This window comes from Bombus vancouverensis, chromosome 9 (genome assembly GCF_051014615.1).
Source record: "Bombus vancouverensis nearcticus chromosome 9, iyBomVanc1_principal, whole genome shotgun sequence".
NCBI lineage: Eukaryota > Metazoa > Arthropoda > Insecta > Hymenoptera > Apidae > Bombus > Bombus vancouverensis.
The window spans coordinates 13,518,636-13,541,498 of record NC_134919.1 but is presented as its reverse complement, the minus strand read 5'-3'; the positions used below and the strand labels follow the sequence as shown (position 1 = coordinate 13,541,498).

Below are 22,863 nucleotides of genomic sequence, written 5' to 3'. Positions count from 1 at the left end.
GGTGAAGTTGCTTAGGTCGCAGAAGCCCCCTTGGAGGGAGCAAGAAACTTCGTTTCCTCGGAATCGCTTTATCTCGCTACTACGAAACCCGGAAAGAATGACGAACCTTGAAATAACTTTTCGCAATAATAAAACGCCGCTTCCAGAGTAAGAGTTTGTCTCGAGTCGATCTCGTAGCCTGGAGCGCTGCTCGTTACTCGACCGGATTTTCTTCCAGTCTTTCCTGCGCTTCGAAGGAGACGCGACCGACCAATGGGAAAATAAAGTAGCTGGTAATTATTTTCACACCTTGCGAGATTCAGCAGCTTTCGCTTTGTTCGTCCTAATCACGAAGAAAGAACGAACCTTCAAACTTTCAGTTCATCGCGCTAGCGCTCCTCGTGTAATTTACACTGAATATTTCTTCGCTGATGAAACTTACGTTTATTTTGGATATAATACGATAATATCACTTCCATAGAAAATTGTCAAAATTTCGGACATCTTGGAAAGATTTGGCGATACGTACGTAGACGCGCGGCACACTGCGTGCATGGTGTCGCGGCCTTGTTAATTCAAAGCCCTTGTAAAGTAGGAAACATTAAGTTCCGGCGTGTTTTAATTACGAGCCTAAGCGCGAGCACCCTCGACCCGTTTAAGCGTGGGAGTCTGCACTAGTCTCCTGCTGCATTTCCGCGTCACGTGACGGCTGACGATAAACTCACAAAATCATGGCCGTTCCATTATTTCGCGACGTGGCCCACTTGTTCTATAATGGATACGTCGTGTCGTCGGCTCGTGTTCATGGTAGATGGGCAAAATCGACCTTTGCACACTGCATTTACACGAGAAAAGAGAGAATAGACAGATAGTAGCTCCAGACGAAGCTGTGTGGAGCGTGGGGTGGATGCGAGACAAAAAAAAAAAAAAAAAACTGGAGGGACGCTTCGAGCCTTAATTAATCGCTTTTATCTTCTGCTACTCTCTTGAAACGTTCTCCTTTTTCCTTGTCCTCCTCTCTTCCTTCATCCTTCTTGTATTTTTTTCTTCTCTTCTCTTTTCTCCGTTTCGGTGACGCGGCACGAGAGCGAGGCAATGCAGCTCGTCGCAGCGGAATGAAGTAATGAAATCTGATCTGAGATCGTTAACGGCTCTAATAGGTCTGATACGGCGATAGATTGCAAGGATGTGCATTGGAAAGCTCCTTAACCTTCCGTGGCGACACGGCAATTTATTATCCCTTCGGAAGAAAATTTGTTCACACGCTGCATATTACACCCTGTACTACCTATAGTTTTAATTTTGCGACGATTACGGATTTTTCTTTCTCGCGATCATTTTCTCGTTAAAATTCTTCGAGGTTTTGTATAAACAACAAATTGTACAAACAACAAATTGTACTCCTTTCTCTCTGCGAACAATAATTCTCTGAAGAATAACTTGTCATTTAATTTGGAACTATAACTCACGATCAATATATCGTTGTTTTACAAGGCAGGGCTATTTATCTTTGAATTTTATTTTTTTTTAAATTAGCCATCTACCATCGTTGCGACGGTGAATGTTTATTTGTTGTAGCTATAATTGCCCGACCAACGGAAGTTTAAAACGTCAACGGAACAAATAACGTGGCTAAAAATTGCGTAGTGATGGTTCAACCATATAAATTACAAAAGCGCGGCGTCATTGTTATTTAAATTTTTCAGTTGATTTTTCCTTCCCAATGGTGGAACGGATGGATTTAGTTGGCATTTTCTACGAATGTATTTACAATTGTATTATTGTGTAAATATAATTCGCGGTTTTATCCTTTTGTGAAATTTATTTCCATTCTGTGATTTCGATATCGTTTCTGTTAATCTCCGTTAATAAATAAATCATACTCTTAAACTAGTATCCATTAAAAAATACATCCAATCCTTATCAATAATTTTCCCATCATTCTTTCGTTGCGATCGTAGCAGCTGCAATCGTATCCAGAATATTTCGGTGACACGTTGATTCTTCGTTGCTCCAAGACAACCGTATAACGTACACGTACGTCGTTAACCTCCTTCGTATGTGTGATGATATTAATGTAAACGACACAGTTGTGATAATTTAAACTAATGTTATCTTGACTATAATTACTGTTTGCGAGAAATTTGAGACTCTTTCTCGAATTTTCCCCTTATATCCACATGCTGTTTGTCTCGAACGCCACACAAACGCAAATATCGATTTTTATCTAATAAATATCCGTGGTAATGAGAAAGGCAACATAAATGGGACGAGAATGGTTGGAAACTGCGCGAATCTTGCTCGAGCGCTCGAACTAGTGACTGGAACTTATCGCGGCGCATATATCAATATTGCCGTCGTTTTACTCGCGTCTTGCTTCCACCTACAAATCATCTCTGCAGCGGCATGCGAAAGTTATGCCGACAAACCACGTACGCGTATACCGCGCTATTTATTTCTCGCAATCTGTGACGACGGAGGAAAAAAATAAATAAAGCAGCCTGACCGCATAGCATCGCGCAACGCGCACCCAGAGACAAATCTGTGACGTGTCACGCGACCAGGTCCGCGTGATTAAATTACATTGCCTATTTAAAAGATAAGGAGAACTCTGTTATCGAACTTATTTATCGGACCCTGCGGGCTTAACGGGTTGGCCATTCGAGGGAGACCGATGTGCCGCCTTACGATTTCACCCAACCCCATTTAATTCCCTGAGTTACACTAAATACGCACGTGACTTGGCGGAATAATTTACCGCGTCCTGAAAAGAACAGCTTGTACTCATTTTTCTCGAGCGCGCGTCCCAGTGGCTGATTAAGCTCACGAATTCCTTTATTGCATAAATTAATTCAATTCGCGTGGGGCAATTGTATTTTTACTGGCACGCAGGCCGATGAAGTTTGAAGTGAAATTGCGCCGGATAATTCTTTCACGGGGGGTTTTCATGCAACGCGGAGAATTGGAATCTCGCGATGATCCACCGTGAAATAACTCGATGAAGACCCGTTCGTTCAGAGCCCTCGTGGAATAGGTGCGTTTTTCTCGCATCCCTTTTCTATCGTATTTTCCGACAATAATGTATTTTTCGGTCGATTGTCAACCACGGTATTTTTGTTGGATTTCAACCATTGTGCCGTGATTGTTCCGAGTGTCTTCTCGCGTACGTAAGTACCGTATGAGTGTACATAAATATACATAAATCTCGAACAGCGCATTTTATTCGATTCGAAGTTAATCGGCAACATAACCGGAAAGTACAAGTTGCGGGAGTCGAAATAAGACGGTAACTCCGAGGAAAACGATCTTTCTCTCGGATGGGACAGACCGATCTAAATATTCAGATTGCCGTCGACGAAACCCGGAATTCCCTCTCAGTATTTTCCTGCTTGAAAATTGTGGCGAAATGCGGATAGAATCAGACCGGCATCGTACTAGAAATCTCTTAAATATCTTAATCTCCCCAATGTGATTCACGTGCGGATCGTCTGCACCGAAATATAGCAAATACCTTGTTGAATCGGGAATTTTAGTTGAAAGCGGTGCAGATCTTAAATACACGCTGCTCTATCTCTAATTACCATTTTTCTATAGATGGACAAATTTGTGTATACGTTATATACATCGTTGGATACGATACAACGTGCTTCATTAGGGAACGGATTTACATTCCGAAATGTCGGCTTACGTTCAGAGAACTAGCCTAGAAGTTCTGTCATCGTTTAGAGCATACACAGTGGTGTTAACGTTTAACTCGCAAACAAGGCACATTTGGAGCTCGCACCAAACTATAATAGATCTTGCGGAGTTAATCCACAGACGCAGTATCTATTATTCCTATTATTACGACACAGTGTAGTCGTTACGCAGTATTCTTTAAACGGCTCTGCATTAAGTTATAACCATTGGACACATCGGAGGAGGACACACGGAGCGATAAAGCCTACCGCCATTCGATCCATGAAGTTTCAATATTCGTGAAATATCGTTATGCGTCCTCTCTATTGCCGTACATTTTATGGCAGCGCAATAATCGCGACATGCAATATCTACCCGCACTTTCGTGTCAACCGTTTCGCCGCTATCCGGTCGTTTCTTTTCCCTTGTGAAACGGTTAGGTCATTTCTCTTCGAGACGAATAGTAGATACTTTTCTTCCTTGACGTCTGCCTCGCTAGCTCCAGGCTTGATCCTACGGCTTACTCGACTAATTAAAACGCTCGAATTCCTAGGTAGCTGGACGTCGACCGTGATAATAGCCGGTTTTTGCGCACAAGCGCTTAATGTGCTGAAACAACGGCTGTAATATTCGTTTTTAGTCGACGATGAGGATAACTGCGTCGCATAACACGAGTCACCGTTCGCATCAAACGGCAACGAATGACGGCGGGTCCAGTTACCAGAAGTCAGCGTAAGAGAAAAAAGGCACTCGGTAGTACAGGGATGAGTGGAACCGACGAATCCGGTTTTTTCTCACCTGGCTGAAAATGAATGGGTCGCAATTTGTCGCACTAGCGCTCGTCCATAAGTCATTGAAAATTGTCATTGCAATTTATCACGGACCCCACGAGTGTAATTTTATTTTCACCGGATGGAACTTTCAACGAGATCCATCGTTATTTTCCATTAAGCGCGATTTGCCGGCGATAAGGAATACTAACCGCGTTCAATCATTCTGGCAATTACGGTCATCTCGCGGCTGAGTTTCTTTGTAAACTCGAGGGAACGCTGCCTGAATGAAATATCTTTGCACAGTGTACATTCGCATGACCAACCGCGTAGGGAAGCATTCATTCGTCCGGCTATTTGAAATGGCGCGAATTACAGATATACCAACCACTTGAATGAAAGAATATATGTATTCGTATCGTGGTAGCTTTAGCGAAACGATTTTCGGTATCTCGCAGTGCGGCTGCAGTTGCTTGAAAATATTCGTGACAATTTCTCGGGATCAGGTTACCAATTGTAATTCAAACGAGAACCCCAATCTCATATTTATGATCGCGGTGCACAAGAAATTTCTATCGCCATGAAATACGTGCATCGATTACCGTATCAACCGCTACTCCATGCAATCGATATACGATCCTTCCTATAAAGTCAGAGTACATTTATTTATTTTACAATGCGAATTTTATTAACTGTCATATATCATCTATGTACCCATGTACGAACTTGAATAGATCATGATATTATATAGCTGTCATATGTCTATAAATATTCATAAGCTGCTAAAATAAAGTCCATTAACACGTGTACATCGAGATAAATGGAAGTATAGCGAGTAAATTGTACGTGCCGGAAAGAAAACTGCGCCCTTTGCCGTGTCCTGAAAGCTTTCGAACGAAATTCAACGTTTCACGTTATTCTATGAATACTGATCGTTCTATCTCACGAAACGTGAACGTGTCGACAAATTCTCATCGCCCTTTCTTCATTTTGTTTATGTGGTAGGTCTGACAACGACCAAGGTACGCGTAATAATGTGTTAGTGACACATTGCTAGAAAGTCGGTGTGGGAAGCGGCCTCTCATACACGAGAGAGACAAAGAGAGAGAAACTGGGAAAGTCGGGCAGGTGACCTCCGGAGTGCACGGAAAAGCTCGTTATAAGCTCTTGGAGCTTAGTTGTTGCTACAGAATTAATTAAAACCGGCACGTGGTAAATCACATAAAATATCTACGAGTAGAAACGTGCCCCCGACTATGTACACGAAGGATTTAATATATCCCTATTCTGCTGATCACTCGATACGAATAATTGTATAGACAAAGAATAATTAATATCGTTAAACGTTGCTCTTCGATAATTTGCACGTCTTTGGATATAGTAATCGAAGATTGTAATTAAACTTCGAATTAATAACCGATAGTAAGTTTATATGTAGAGGTAAGTTATATCGATAGCCTTGGTACAGAGATAAAACGTTACGCAAAATACTAAAGGAAAATTTGTTTTCTTCACGCTAGGCAATTGAAAAAGTAAGTTACGCAGGAATGCACGTCGAGAAATTAACATAGCTAGAGGGGCGAATCGGGGATCGGCTGCTGTTCATGTATATTAATAAACCACGTTATCGCAAACGCATTTCAAGCGGTTGGACGACTGTATCGGACTTTTCTTCCCCATGATGGATTACGAGAAAAACAACGTTGAACGATACAACCCCTGCGAGCTAGAGGGGACGCCTCTCCCTTCGCCGTTCTCAGCCAACTCATTCTCCATCTAATTCACTCTAAAGCCAAAGTGTAATGAGCTCTGATCTAATCTAATTCCGTCTAATCTCCCTCCGAGTATAGATATAACCAACGGCTATTATGTTTCTCCAAGCAATGAACTATGGAGTCTTATATGCGTTTTCCTATTAAAAGTACCCCTATTCTTGTATTCGCGTAGAACAGCTTATTTAAGTACAGACTCGCGTAATAGTTCTTCCGTTATCTTCCGTTTAAAATGTTCCTACTCCTTCTTCCGCGTTAATTCGACTAAAGAACAACGGCGAATGAAAGCGTCGCTTCCGCATACACCCTGTTTCGCGAAATTAAGTATTCAACAGATGCGATAAATTCATTCGTCTTTTAATGAACAACTTTGGCTGGCTTTCTTTATCTGGTGAAACGATTAACGGTAGCTCGTGGTGTCATTTATTGCTTGTAAATTTTTAGTCGATCTTTATTAGCCAATCTCGTAGAAGCGTGCGCGCCAATTTAATGCAGAGAACGACCGCAGTAACGATTACCATGGAAATACAGAATTAAAGGAACATTAATATTCGATAATTTTAATAGATAATTCAATAGTCAAGAGTTACGATTTACCGATGTTCGGTCTTTCGGAGAAATTTAGGAGTTGGTATTTATGTTTTCATAAACATTTTAACCACGGTATCGAAAGACGAAACAAATTTAATACACGACTCGAATGCGAAATCTGATTTTCGACAACCGCGCGCAATAACCGGAGCAATTTGACCTGTTACACTTCATCACCGTGAAATAACAGAAACATGGGTATGTATGTCGGTTTAAAGTCAATTATTCGATATGCTCGCGGACAATGTTATTGGGCGTTAAGACCAAAAATGATTGCATTTTTCCCCACGGTGTCCGTTGAAACGTTCGTGCCATTGTTTTTACGAATGTCCACCGCCGTCAGAAGTTTTACCAAAAAAAGGACGATTGATCGAGCAATTTTTCTTTATTGTTACAGATACACTCAGTTTAGGAGATCGTACGATAGACAACATGGATCGACACGCGGGTCAAAATAGACCGCGAAACCAGTTGCTGGCAGATCCTTCCGGGCTGAAAGCAAAGGTGGAACCTACGTTCGACTACTCGCAGAACACCAACGTGACAGCACTAATAGGAAAGACCGCTTATCTCACGTGTAGAGTTCGCAACCTGGGCGACAAAACCGTAAGATCCTTTGTTATATTGATCATCTTTGATTCCGATCTCTATTGTCCGTTGACGTTACGAAAGAATTCGTGCTCTTCCATCGGGGCAATTTCCAATCGTTGTCGAACATTTATTTCCATTCGAGAGTTGTTTCTAACTTGCAATGCTGGCATAACGCGGACAATTGCTAGAGACAGCTTAATGTCCCAGAAAAATGCTTGCTCGTATATTCTGTACGTTATTCCACGGAATTTCGACAAATTTGTGGCAGTAAGGTAATCACGACAAAGGACGGTGCACCGTTCGCTGAACAAGAGAGGAAACCTGATCTTCGTAAGGACCTTAGGAAAGCGATTTGCAGGAAATAATCGAGTTGCTCGGGCTCGATTGGACGCTAATCGACCTTTAAGGCAACTGGAAACTCAATTTTATCGCAGCTCGCGGTTCCGACGTTGCAGGTATTGGTCGATCGAAAGTAATGCGCAGGTATTCGCGATATTCGAGTTATAACGCTGCGATCATGGTCTCGAATTATTATATGACGCGTGTACCTCGATGCGAGGCTTCACCTTTGAAACTCTGTTACCAAGTAAGTATCTCGTTTGTACTAGCTAGCAGATGTTACGTCACGATAAAGCTAAGAGGATTCTGGACAAGTAGTTTCTTAGTGTCAGCTTCTAACATTGAAACAACATTTTACATATTCGATGTTCACGCTATCGCGTATAAACATACTTGCATGGATAGGATTTTAGGAAGGTAACGAGTATCGTTTCTGTGATAGTTTATCGTTCGTAATTTTATAAGATAGCGGCTAGAATCTCGGAAAATAGCCGTTTCGTCGGATTAAGTTGTCTGCTTTTTTCGAAAGAGAAATCGCGCTATCTTCTAATTATTAAATCTTCTACTTTCGTTTCCCCAGCAAGTTTCATAGCTGCGAATACATTGCAGCTCGTAGACACAAGCTCGAGCTTGATTAGTAGCAAATATACGAATAAAATTACGCCGAAAGAACGAGTGCAACGAAGATCGGGGTAAAAGAGACGAGATCGTAGCTGCAAATACGGGTGCAGCGCGGAAACAAGGCCGTTCAATTTCGGTATTTCGGGGTGTGTAAACCGTATTAAGTAAATTCATTATACAGTCGAGGGCCGACGTACCTTAATTTCATTCGTTGTTCCGCGTCAGCCGTGAAATTCCATTTGCCCCACGTCCGAATTGCTAGGTCATACGGATTTCCTCGATACGTGATTCTCGTCACTTCGCTCGCTACCCAGACGCTTTGACTCTTTCGTATTATTCATCAGTGAACGCAACGCTATCCTTTTTATTCGTCTTCGTAGCATTTTTAAATATCCGAGTGGCAGAGGACGCGAGAGTCCATTTTCAATTACGTACGTGGCAATTTTATTTTACATTCTTCCATATCCATAATTTTGAACGTACTATCGCAGCTTTGGTTACCTTGGTGTCGCGGTGTATCGTCGTTTCGATGGCTAAGTTCGAAAGCGTCAAACTGTTCCTGTTCCCTTATATGAGATACAAGGGAGAAATAGCAGCTCCTTAGACGCTGTCAAACCTCTAAACCTTTTGGACTAGATACGCTAAGTAGTGGTAACACGGACTTGTCCTCGTAGAGTTCGTACGCGAATTCAGAGTCGCCGGAGGCAGCTGCCTTTCCCGGTTTACATTGAGGGATAAATTACGGAAGATGTATCGGTGAACGTGCGAGACCGAAGATTCATAAGCTTTCTCACGCAAATGACCTGCGCTTTGTGCACCAACTTTCAGTGCCGATTATTAATGTTCTCGCCGTTGTTGCGACGGCTATTGTACAGGCGTTTTGTTAGGAACCGAGTACACGGTAGGTCGACGAACTAATAAAATTCATTGTTCATATCTGCGCGCGATACTCTTGATTTTACTGTTCAAATTTCTGCCAGGCATCGATCGTTTAACAAGCGTTAAGGACGTAATAAAAATAACTACCTTCGGTAGAGTTAAAAGTATTCAAAATTAATAATACGAAACTTTTACATTTTCCGGGATATTTATCAATTTAAACGAACGAGTTAACGGGTGAACAAATTTTCGTCGCGTCTTTTAAAGCGATCAGTCTCCATTTAGAGCATAATCGAAAGAGTTTCAATCCACGAGGTCACGGTATTGGAGGTCGTAGACAGAAAAATCGTCGAGACTTTTATTAATGTCGAATTAAACACGAACATCGAAGTCGTGCTTCGGTCTGGCGCGATTCAAGCGATTCAGATTGCCCAGCTGGATGAATCGGTTATCCGATTACCTTTTCCCTTTTGCGCTGCTAATAGTTCTTTGGCGGAAAAGTCAATTTCCCGCGCCAATAGGCTACAAAATAATTTCTACGACACGATATCCGTCTTTGACTTTCATTGCAATTCGTCAAAGTGAGGTATCTTGACTGGCCACTGACGATTACCTACAACCATGCTGCGAGGGAAACGATTCTAATTGAAAGATGAGAGACGAGGGGAATCTCGGCAATTTTTCTGAATCATTCTCTTAACGTCGATACCTTTGAGGAAGAGCCTGAATCGAATGCCAGTTGTAAAGTATGGTAGATCGAATTGTTGCGTTTCAAAGCTAGTTGCTTCTCAGCGTGCATTTCTGAAAATTGCAATTCTACTTACCAGACATGCTTCTTGTGAAAGCTTTCTTTTGCGTGACTTACATTGACGCGGTCTCCGAGAGATACAAATGAAATTCCACGTATTCGTTCGCCTAAGTCTCGCTAAAGTGTACGTAGATGGCTTTTGGTTTACCGTGGAAGTAGAAGCGGATGAATACCGGTCGATTGGATTCGTCCGTTTTCGAATTTTGGTATATTCGCGTCTGCACGACGAAAGTTACTTTACCGAGGCAGACTTCTCCGAAGTTTACTGGATTACTTTCTCGGTAGAGGTGAGCACATATATGGCTGATGAAATTATCGTCGTCCCCGAAGACGTGAAAGTTCAACAGGAGCCGAAGTTTAAATGTCCCTATCGTCGGAACAAATTATGTATTATACGCCAGCCGCAAAATATTTGCAGATAACGGAAGCGCAGCCATATTGAAGTTTCTGACCTCTCACCCCGGATTCTTGAAATATTTAATGGCGCGACATGACAAAACGAATGTGAAATATTGATCAGGCTACAACGTTCATCGTCCCTCTGCGCGATTTACAAGAAATTTTTAAAAGATTTTCCAAAGTTGTTCCGCCAGTTGCGATATTCGGTAGCTTAATTCTGTCTTGACTTAATGCGTGTGTCATGCATAGACAATTTATGTGACGTAAGTTTTATCATCATCTCCATGTCTTTCATCCAGCGAATAGTATCGGAGGCAAATCGTCTGAACTTTGATAGAAATTGTATATTGTTATCAGCGAATTCGCTTAACGATCGGTCGCGTCTATTCAAAGCAGTCTGCTCGATCTTCCTCGATTACCATCATTGAACCCACTTTGAAATTCCGTTTGCAAAGGTATCCTGGGTGAGGCACAGAGATATTCACATTTTAACGGCAGGGGCGTATACCTACACGAGCGATCAGCGATTCCAAGCGCTTCACAGACAAAATACAGGCCAAAATAGCGAATGGTCTGAATGGACTCTTTGCATAAAGTGGGCGCAAGAGAGAGACCAAGGGCTCTACGAATGTCAGATCTCCACTATTCCCGTCAAGTCGCACCAATTTCGCTTAAACGTTGTCGGTAAGTTTATCTCATCCGTTACATTATGCGCTACTTATACCGTTGCAGAGTTCGTAAAATAATTTTCAAACTCTGTCACGTTCTCGAATTAGAATCTCTATACGTAATCTATATGTATGGCGACTGTAACGAAACTACCGGTTTTTATTACGTTTCGCATCGGTTTCTCGGGATTTCCAACGAGGATATGGAATACGCTCGTTACCTTGAAATCGCGCTCTTCTCGCAGAGACATTTCATAAATTAATGATCCAGATGTATTAACGTCGCCGGGGGAGAAACTTTTGAACCTAATTTTGGAGAGTACGATACGACCGAAGCGGGTCTCGTTATTTCAATTACAATGACCTTGGCTTTCGATGAAAAGCTTTGGCTCGTTAGTTCTCGCGAATCGGTAAAGTACCCTCGTGCTCTTGGCTCGGTGAATATCGTCTCCGAGAGGTCACTCTCGCGAGAATAGTTGCCTCGGCTCGTGAATTTTCGTATCGCGTAAGCGTAGTGCAGTAAGGATAATATCAGTGATCGAAACGATCGAGGAAAATACCGTGAGTGAAAAAAAAGGAAGTCGTTCTTTATCACAGTACCGACAGCGACGATACTCGGAGGTCCAGATCTGTACGTTGGCGCAGGCAGCACGATAAACTTGACGTGTGCCATACACTTCAGCTCGGAGCCACCAGCCTTCATCTTTTGGTACTACAATGAGAACGTTTTGAGCTATGACAGTCCCAGGGGCGGCGTCTCGGTGATAACCGAAAAGGGTAGCGACGTCACCACCTCTTGGCTCCTTATCCAGACGGCGCAACCCTCGGACTCTGGGGAGTACAGCTGCAAACCCAGCAACGCCAATACGGCGTCCATCAAAGTTCATGTCCTAAATGGTGAGTGTTTACACGCACGATTACGTAATCTTAGGATCCGCAACGATCGTCGAGCGTAGCGTTAACTCGGATATCAATTTAGTTTTCTCGAATCTCCCGTTAAAAAGTAAATACCGGTGGGTTTGTAAATATTTATACAGATCCGAGTGTAAAAGCGAATTACTGAATTTTTATATCTTCGTTAGTATATCTGGGAATAAAAAAAAAATAATAAATATTTTCTATCGATTCGATTTTATACAACTCTTCCTAACAGGACAATGTTTCTCAGACAAACGGCTCCGGCTTTCATAACGTACAGAATTATTTATGGTCGGAAAGTTCGTTCCACTGGTCTGAGCTCCGTGAAATAGTATATATTCGCAACGATTTGCCAACGAGTCGTAAAAACGGGAGGAAATTATTTTAGCACTGTCCAGTGAAACCGTCGTTAACGGTAGTAGTAAGTAAAACTCTGTCCGTTGTCCGAAACGAGTTTCACAGCTGATTCGAGCATTTGAAACGACCATGTCTGCGAACTCTGAATGGTGTAACACGAACAGTTGCATCGACCAACCGAACAGAAATTTCGCGGGGGACGTTCGCTTTTGCATAAACCATCCCGTTAAAGTGTTCGCTTAACCCGTTAATATTCTCGCGAACCTGGCTCGTGGGTGTGTTAATTCGCACGTTTATTTCCGTTCGTCGGCAGCTGGAAAATTTCGGCGAGTATCGCTTGCACCTGTCCTCTCCCAGATTTCCTCGGCATCTGGGTCCTCGCAATCAGCCTATCAGAACTTGGCAATTACGCAATCGCCAAGTTTTGCATGTTTATTCAGTGACGCTCTCACGGAGCAAAACGAGTTTCAGCGTAGCGAGAATGTTTGCCATGGTGTTCGCCGTTTCTCGATGAAACACGTCTCGAGAGATAGTTGCGTTAATGCAAGTTTAAACAAAATTTTCGGTATTTCCGTTGGTTTCGTACTGCCGTCCCTGCCTTTTGGTATTTTTAATAAACACTGTTATTTCCTCTTATCTCCATTCTCTCAATGATCGCGATCTATCGTATTTTCTTTATACATTTTCACGCAATTACGAACACGTAATTACATCGATCTTGAAGCAAGTTATCGATACAGAAAATTTTCCATCAGAGATAAATCGTTGTGGAAGAATTCTTGCGAAGGTAAGTCGTTCCATGGTGGACAATAAGAGGCGTGTCGATCGCAGCCGACAAATTTCAGTCCGTGTAAATTACGCGGATTCCAATGTCCGCAGGTCAAGGAATTCTTAGGAAGTGGCACGAACCGGACCAAAATCGAGCGGAAATTGCATTTCAATCCGTCGCATAAAATACTCTGGTTGCCGTGGGCGTCGTTTAACGAAGAAAGGAGCAACGAACGGAACTTCGACACCGTTTCCAGTCTTTCAAAACTGTGCTGCCAGTCAAAGTACCATTGAGAAATATCACGAAGAAAAAATTCACGGAAACGTTGAAAAGATATTTTTGCGAAACCACCCGTCCTAATTCTCGAAACCTGTTCTCTCTCTGTGTCTGTCTCTCTCTCTCTCTCTCTTTCTTCCTCTCCCTCTCTCTTTACGCATTCATTTCGACGAATCTTTTCTTCGAAGATGCCTCGAGCTTTGATTAAAACGTCTCGATACCATTTCACTGACTAGTATGAATGATTTAGGTTACTCTTTGCTACGTTCACCTATATTTTTCACGAGCAACGCAAATAATCTCGCTATCTTTTACCCTTAAAACACCTCGTTTATCCTGAAAAACTTATTTTCCCTTCTTAGAATTTGTTGGCTTCTTTAAAGTCGAGAAACCGAGATGTACCGTTGTACATTAATGCGACATTCACGAATAGAAATTATGAATAATATAATTGGGGAAAGGAGAAACATCTCGCTGTTGATACAATTTAACACTCGGTTCTCTTAACTATTGCAACGAAATTTTCTCGTGGAACAGATACGCGTAATTTGTTTCTAATAAGATGTATTGAAGCGCTTGTAACCGAGCTGTTCGTCATGTTTAAGCGTAATCAAAGCCGTTTGATCTTTGAACCTCATTCGCCACAAGCTGACTTCCAGGAATCCCACAACTTCCAATATTAATTTAATAGAAGACCGATGAAGGACCGGTCACGCGAGAAAGTCGAACAAAGCGTTCTGCGTGCGACTATGTGCAGTAACGATAATAAGAAAATTGTTTAATTCCGACGAAAGAGAATGGAAGCGTGTTAGGCGAAGATGAGAACGAGTGAATTGTTTGTTGCAGGCGAGCGACCAGAAGCGATGCAGACCGGAACGGCGGGACCTATTTTATCCTCCAGCTGTCTTTTGGTGTCTCTGATCATTTTGTACATATCGTCGATGTAAATGAACGTCGAATGAAACTAATCACCGTCACTGCTACCACTCGTACGATTAAGCGGGCAAGACACTGTAACGACCTACAAAAGTACATATTAGGGGAAAAATTTGGGAATTTTTACGAAGCAAATGACGGGAGTAAATCAATTTATAGTTTATCGCGGTTACCATGTATACGTTTAAACAAATTTCTCCATCCATTTTTTGCGTATTCCATTTCAAGGTGTTCGCTGCGACATCGATGCATCCGCCCTGGCGACGATTACACGTCATGCGGTTGATAAGTTGTGGAGAAAACAAAGATATTTAGAAAGTATAAGCCTTCGTTTATAGCTCCATGTAGGCGAAAAATAACAAAATAGCAACATGGTGAAAAAAATGTTGAACTTCTGCGAAAAAATTGAAGGACTTCGCTAATGAGAAACAGGAAAGGAACTATAATCAAAAGAAGCCGTACGTGGGGCCATAGACAATAAGTTTTTCCTACGATAATTTTCGTACGTATAGTTCCATAATTTCCCACGTATAGTTTTTCTTATAGTCGAAACATAGGAAATCGATATTTTTACAGCGTCCCCTTACAGTGTCTTCTGCCCCTTAAACAGAGCTCGAGTTTGTCAGGCCACAGTCACGTTGAGATCGCGCTACTGTTTGCAAAAATCAATGGGACTGGGAACGAATCGATCTACGAATTTCGCGTGTCTATCTAATAACATCGTGCTCGAGATATAGAATATCACGAACGCAATGTAACTATTCGCACTGGCGAGTCCGTTACTCCGACATAGTTTACAACTTTCACGTTCGATCGTATGTTTGTACCTGTCAGTGAGTCGCATTCACGCTAATTTTGGTCATCCAGTTCTGGTCAACCATAGCTACAAAGGTCCCCCGTCGTCTCGTTGTAAATGCAAGAATAAATTTCGCGGAACGAGCACAGATCTTCCCGAACGGCGTCGCGGTCGTCACAATCGTTCGTACTTCATCTCGTTGGTGGTTACCACTGATAGCGTGCGATCCGTATACGATCGCAACGAGGGAACGATGAAACAAGAAACGCGGAGAAAACGCTGCGTTACACGTTCCCCGATAATCGGCGTATCGAGATTTAATGTGTTTGTATGTCCCGAGAATGCTGGAATATATTGTATGTTGGTCGAAAAGCGTATAGTTAGAAGAACGTCGACGCTAATACCGAAGATAAAGATGCTATGCCAAGGAAAAGTTGGTTCCGTTGGAAAGGAAACAAAGGGGATTCGATAAACCACAGTGAGAGAAATCGATTTACGAGAGGTGTAAAACCGAGAAACAACCATCCCGCGGCACGCTCCACGACTGGTCGAATCTACGAAATGCAGGATGCGCGAGACAGCATTCACGAGGAAATAAAACGTGACTCGATTGCAAGATCTCGTGCGTCCCCTTTTCGAGGATCGAGGACGCACAACTATCCAGTTGACGAAAGTAATACAGGAGAAATGGGACAGCGGTCTCGAAAACCGTTGATTAATCGATGAGACGGATTCGTCTTTTCGTCGCGTCACATAGAACCACAAGCGAGACAGGTAACACGCGTTATACGTCGAATCGTCTGATGATTTTTAACGAGCTGCCGCGTACCCAGCAAGTATAAACGTTAAAATTCGAGGAGAAAATATCGTCGTTCCGCGTGACAGCTACACGCGTGATACGAATGTTAATATATCTCGGGGCGAGCGCATTACGGCTACCGCGGCTGAACGTGAATCATTGTGGCGTGTCGGACGAAAAACGCTCGCAAATCCCTTCCAGCCGATTAACAGTCAGAAACGCAAACATTTCTCGATTGAAAACAATTACGGGGAATTATTGTTATCGATCCAGTCGAAATAATCGTTGCGCTTTGAGCTAGCGGAATTCACGACGACCAGTCGCGTTCTAATTTCCAAACGTTTACGATGTTCGTTTATAAAGCTTATCGATTCGTGTCAACCGGCGAATATTCGATGAATTAACCGGATGATTTTTAGCTCGCCCTGTACAAACGGATTCCAGCTTTTAAACGATTTTGTTCGTGCCTCTGTGATTATCCGTTGACCAATTTTACTTCGAACGCAAGCTTGTTTAAAATTATACGAAACATTTTACTCCGACGATAGACTAGTAAACGAAGGAACCTCAAAACGTACAAATTTTGTAAGCAAAAGTCAAGTAAATAAGATGCGTTTCGTTCCGAGGAATTATTCGCGTTATTCGTATCGAAAGCGCTCGTCAACGATAGTTTCGGAAGCGATCGTAGCGAAACCAGGAGTCGGACGCGAGAAATTCTGCGACGTTTGATCGATCTGTCTTTACGGTCGTTACACGTCGTAACGACGTCGTCTGGACAAACGCGAGCGGAAAGCGAAAGACAGTGGTACTCCGCGTGCGACTACACGGAACATAGCTGGGTGTTCGAATTGAAAGCTAACACAGCTGGCAAACTACGACGCGACGGACGATGTCGCTCGCTAGATCTGTCTGTTTGCCGTTGGTTGAACGGGTATTAGCGTCGACGACCAAACACGAGAACCTGTACATAGCGTCTGTATTATAAATTGTGGCCGGGTGATGATAGTTACACGCCGACGACGCGAGCGTAAATGCGTGCACACGCGTTGCGTGCCACGCGATATTCTGCCTCGTCACGGCGCTCCGACTCTCTCTCTCGTCTGAACACCGGTGTGCTGGATCTAGTAATCGCGTTTACCGCGTGAAAATCGAGTTTCGCGGCCGAAGTGGTTCCGTGTGAACGACCCACAAACTGTACGTGCGAACCTGCGTCAGGTTTCGTCGGTGTGGCTTAATTATCGGACGCCAGATCATCGCTAATATTCGGATTTTACTCGCGAATCGTCGAGAATGGCGCACGAAAAAGCGAACTATCGAAAGCAATAAGTCGAATTTTTGAAAGTAAGCGGTGATCTTGCTTCGTTTTCCACGCAATCGAAGAGTTTCGTTGGACTATTCCGTCGTTCATCCTGATCGATGATCCGCAAACTCTGTATGTATGTATCTCGAACTTTTAGACGACTTTCCCCCCTAAGCCCTATGAATCTTTTTACTACTGTGTACATTTTTCCTTCCTCTCAAAGGCTTCCCGTCGACTCTGCGTACGTGACACCGTAAAATGGCTCTGTCGTCTACACACGTAATTATAAGCAACCGCATTGGGATTGACGGATCATCGGTCTGGATCTACTTCGTTCGCGACATAAAACGACGACAATTTTCACTTTCTATTTGTGTGTGTTTCCATGTGATATCCTCGCAGATACCCGATGAAAGTATCGCGCGGATCGTTCCTCGCGTCCAACACAAATCGAATCTCCCTCACATTTTTCTGTTCCTACCACGGTGGCGATTCTTTCCTCCAACTTGGATTAGATGCGCGCGAATGGTCGAAAAAGTCGAAAGGGGTCGAAGCGAAGAGAGGGAACGAGGGACGGCTAGAGCTGAAACTCTAGCGAAGCCAGTCAACGATCCGGAAGTTTTTCGAGGGTAAAATGGAAGTTCCAGTCGATACACGTGCGGCCGACGAAACGGAATGTGGCCTCGTTCGCGTACACTCGAGAGAATAATTGCGTGGACCTTAGGGGGAGTAAAAGTTTCGGGATTTTTCTTCGCTTTCAGCGGAAACTACGTGAAACGGATAGGTCGCGGTCCATTAAGCAACATCGTATACTCGATCTCACCTCGCGAATTGCGTTTACCTTTTGCGCGTTCACGAGCAACCCAACCATACGTTATTTTATTTTCGTTCTTTTCTTTTATTTATTCGTCCTATTGTTACTAGCGTCTCGAAGTTAACTTGCGAAATTCTATTACGCGCTGGCCGATGTACTCGACCGGTTGTTTCTAAAACGAGAAACACGTTGAGACGTTGCGGATAATCTCGTCCGGTAATTTCGTTCGCTTATGTCGCCTTGTCACTGCTACGATAAATCGTTTTAGAGTTTTGGAAAGGAAAAAAACTTATTTCATTCCGAATCGTTGCAGGCTATAGTAATTGATAGTCGTATGAAAAGATAAAAGTTCTCGGGGGACGACTTAGAGTCAGCGTTTTAATGGAAATCGATGAACAGTGAAAGAAGGCACTTCGAGGTCAGTCCGCGCATCGATGTTCCGCGAGTTTCTCGAAGTCGAAAAGTCGCGTTTTGCGTAGCGTATGAAACGTGAAACGAGGTAAACGCTGCATTCCGCCGGGACAAAAGGGAAACGAAAAGAAAGAGAAACGCGTCGAAACAAACTCCGGATTCTGTTCGTTCCGACTGGACAGGCTCGTCGCGAATAGAATTGCGCCTGCGAATAGAATTCGATTTGGGGGGTTGTCACACTCCGCTGGCCGGCTTCGATTTTGCTCCCCTGACTGTGTACAAATTGCTTTACCCTTGTGCCGGCCACTTTGTTCCGGTATTCGCGGTCTGCTCATCGCTCCTCAGAGAAAAAGTGATATCGCGCGCTGCCAGCATAAACTGTGGAAAAAGGGAAAAATACGGAAGGACGGTAGTAGCGACCGCGGCTCTGCGAAAACGCCGCACTTAATTCTTCCCCGATTCTCTTTCGACGCGATTCGACTCGTTTCGCGATGCACGCGTTACCGCGACGAACGACGCCATATACTTTCCGTGTCTTCGACACGACAGACTAGCCGATTAAACGAAAAATTCACAAGCGGACAATTCGCTACATACAGCGAAACGGCCATTCGGCGGTGCAAGCGATTACCAAAAATAAAGAAAAAATGAAGAAACGAAAACGGCGCGTCGTAGACACACTTGGCAGCCTGTAGCTTTTAATCGACGATACTAAACGAGAGCGTATGACGCAAATGCGAACGAATTAAACAGAGGGAGAAGATAAACCCTGGAAGAATCTGTAATCGCAGTGATATCGTTAGATTAGATAGGTATATTATTGTACATACTATAATATTACGATGTTTAATAAATAAAAACGTTGAAAGGAAGGGGACAAGAGATGTTTCGCGGCTTTTTTTTCCGGAGCCATGCTGCTAGTTGCCTGTGTTTCCTTGCTTTCATAGATTCAAGAACCGGTTTCTTCGAGCCACGGCACTCTTCCTTTGTCGCAATTTCTATCTTTCAGGTCGTTCCGTGAAAACGAACGGATCCCGGAAGACAGACGGTAGCTTTTTCAGCGCACGCCCTTCTTCAGGAGTCTTTATTCGGACTTATTCCGAGCCGTCTATGATCCTTTATCGCCGACACGCTCCCTTTGCCGATGATAAGTAACTAAGGAGTATCAAAGGACCTCGTTGGCACCGGTGACACCCTTTCACACTGCATTAATGTCACGTCGATGCATTCTTCGCGTTTCTGTTAACAGCACCGTAATCAGAACGAACCGGTAAACGTCGAAACGAGCTAATGCACAAACTATCGGGTTTCCGTAATTATCTAATTTCTCGCGTTCGTTTTTCATGAAAAAAGAGAGAAAAAATATTTCCACGTTGCGATCCATTTCGGTCTCGTTAATGGAAACTTTCACAACGGGGCGGCGTAACAACTAGAAAAACTTGGGACTTTCATTAACTCGTAGAGCACTAGTTACGTGACTGACTTGTAGTTCGCCAATTAAAGACTCGAGCATTTCAACGAAGAAAGGCGCGCAACGTTTATAGTTATCCTGATTAAGCGGCCAGCACGTCATTCCACTTTTTAACGCGATTTCTCATCGTAACGACCGATCAATGGAGGCATATTTTGCACGTGTTTCGATAATATATTGTCTCGAAGCGAACCTATTTTAATTGAATCACGATGAAATGCAACAAGTACAAAACGCGTCCGTGAACGTAAAATATGGTACATATTTCAATTTTATACATTGTACGAGTATACATAGCGAGGAAGAATAGCGATTGTAACGAAAATAAGAATATGGAAGATGGTTTTTGATAGAAAAGGAAGCGTAGGAAATACGAACAATGTTCTTCAAATTGTTCCCTGAAATTTTAGTGACGTGCGAATATTTTTTCTACCCATTGAACAATGATATTAGAGAAGAAACACACGTAGAAAAATATTCGTAATACGGAGTTGCGAAGGCGTGACTTGACAAGGCTATGAAAATTGAAACTTTAAACGTCGCGGATACGGTCCGTCGGTTCTTAATAACCGCGAACTGGCCGTGCTCCAAAGTAAGGCTAACTGGCCGGGAACAAGACATCTTTTTCCAAGTTTTACCGAGGCTGAAATTCGCTGCTCGCGACGTGCTGTTTTCATCGGAACAGGCGGGAAGATTGTGAGAAAGCAGAGAGAACCGTGTTTTCGAGCCAGTCGAAAGGAAGGAAAATTGGTCGACGAACAAAAGAATGGTAAGTACTAACGAGCCAGCGGAGTTAACGCGCATCGAACCAGGTGGAAAAAAATTTCACGACGCGTTCAATTCGGGTCGCGTTTCAAACTTTTGCTCAATTTCCCCTAGCGATTTTTCCCGGACACGTGCAAAAACGTGCTTGTGTATAGGTTACACACTTTGCATCTCAAATTATACGCACTTTCAACTTTGCATCTCTATTAAAAATAATTGCGAACTTCGATCCAACGCGAAGAAAAAAAAGTAAACTCATCCACTACCGAAACTCGATGCATTTTTCTTGTCGGTGGAATTTCTAATTATCCGTGAAATTAATTGCCGGCCGTTGTGCAAGCCACCCTAGCATCGCGTTCCCCTTGAGTTCTATATTTGTAATGCGCATCTTTTTTCTCTTAAGAGAAGGTGAACAAAACGAAATGGCAGCCGAGAGGGAGGCGAATTCCGCGTACAGACTCGTGTTTGCGTCGACCGGCTTACGAGGAGTCAACGTTACGAACGAACTGTGCCTAGCAAACTCCCAAGGTAGGTTTAACACGAATCATCGTCACCAACGGGGTTACACGACTGTCACGGGTGATTCATTCTACGTGCAGCAGTTACTGCAAGAACACAACCGAGGTAAGTTGTGTACCATAAAACATCTCGAGCCATATGCGTATTTTTATAAAATAATATTTCCTTAGGTTTCCATTTTCATTAGACCGAGATGGATGAACGCATCTGCTTTTTCATTATCTGCATATCAGAGTTAATAAAAACAATTATGGCAGGGAAAGCTAACGATACGTTTCCAATTTACGCTATGTCTGACATATGCAAAAGAAACAAAATGTTTTTATGATCATCCTGTATAATCGTCCCATTTTAAAATTACGTTTCCCTATCGTCGTTCGGTGCGAAGTAGTAGCAGTATATTCGCACCAAATCGAAAAGGTTTACGAAAACGTTCCAGAAGTTATCGAAATGTGGAAAACGTTACGTTCTGGTAAAAAAAAAACATTTCTTCGTTCTTCTCTCTTTTTTTCATTGTTAAAATAATTGGGAACCATTCCTATTTTTTTCTAGAAAAAGCAAATGAGTTTTCTTCGAACTCCATTTCGAAAATAGAACTCCATATGAAACCCCAATGATCGCCAACAACAACGTTTGCCATGGAAAACCAGTTGTCGAACAAAAATATTTAATTTTGAAAAAACGAACGAATGTTATATTCAACTTCTATCGTGATTCTCCTCGTCGTACCATAGAAACTTTTTTTGTTCGTATTACTTGATCATTTTCATCGACCGACGCGAGCAACGACAGCGACGCGGCATGGTTGGCTCTTCGGCCTAAATAAAATTTTCAACCTAGCGAAAGTATCGCGACCATAAACGTTTTCTGAATATATCTTCTACTTGCGCGTCCAACTTTACGGTACACGTGTGAGGCGATGAAGGGTGAAGGATACCACCAAAGAGTCGTGGGTAGAGGGATCAGGAGAGAGTAGAAGGGGTGAAACATGGTAGAAAAAGCATCGGACGAGCTAACGTTGCTGTGAAACGACACGTTCGTACTGGATGCTGGTTAAAGCAAAAAGATAGAGAGACTGAAGATCGAGAGAAGCGAAAAGACGAAGACGACAGATCAAGAAGGGGCAAAGCGGACAGCGTTTTATAGTCTCAGCTAGATGATCTGGAACGTGGCGTGGTAGGGAAATAAAAAAACCTCTGGTAGAACAGTGTAGGGGGAGACGGGGTATTGGACACGTTACAGATACGCTTTTTCCATTAACCCTTTCTTGACACCGACGAATTTACTGTTCTCGAAGAGTAATGTGTTAACGAACAGCCGAGGATACCCTTTTTTTCTGTTTCGCTCGAACGTGTCTTTCAAACGCTGAGAAATTATATTATTTAAAGAGAATCGTGTTTTCGAAAGAGTTTCCTGTCCTTTCGTTGCAACTGCACTTAAATAGAAAGTTCCGTGCGGATCGTTAACGCTACAGAGCAGCTCGTTACGACGCTTGGTGCAGACATGTCCCTGTAAATTACCCAATTTATACAGACAGAGGCAAGGTAATAGAGGAATCCGGATAACATACGTACCAATAAATAACACGTGGGTGGGCTTAACGCGCGAGTTCAGGTCTTAATCGATGATAAAGCACG

The 22,863-nt window shown here is 43.0% G+C and overlaps 1 protein-coding gene across 2 annotated transcripts in view; it reads left to right on the top strand.

The window, feature by feature from the left end:
• LOC117163423 (zwei Ig domain protein zig-8) overlaps nt 1-19,343 on the top strand; it is a 143,425-nt gene extending 124,082 nt beyond the window's left edge. For both annotated transcript variants that reach the window (XM_076621272.1, XM_033345676.2), the window contains 4 exons: nt 7,188-7,396; nt 10,883-11,111; nt 11,693-11,992; nt 14,262-19,343. In XM_076621272.1, the coding sequence (XP_076477387.1) occupies nt 7,188-7,396; nt 10,883-11,111; nt 11,693-11,992; nt 14,262-14,362 (839 nt within the window). In that variant the 3' untranslated portion in view covers nt 14,363-19,343. The remainder of the gene's footprint in view (nt 1-7,187; nt 7,397-10,882; nt 11,112-11,692; nt 11,993-14,261) is intronic.
• Nucleotides 19,344-22,863: the final 3,520 nt, after the last annotated feature.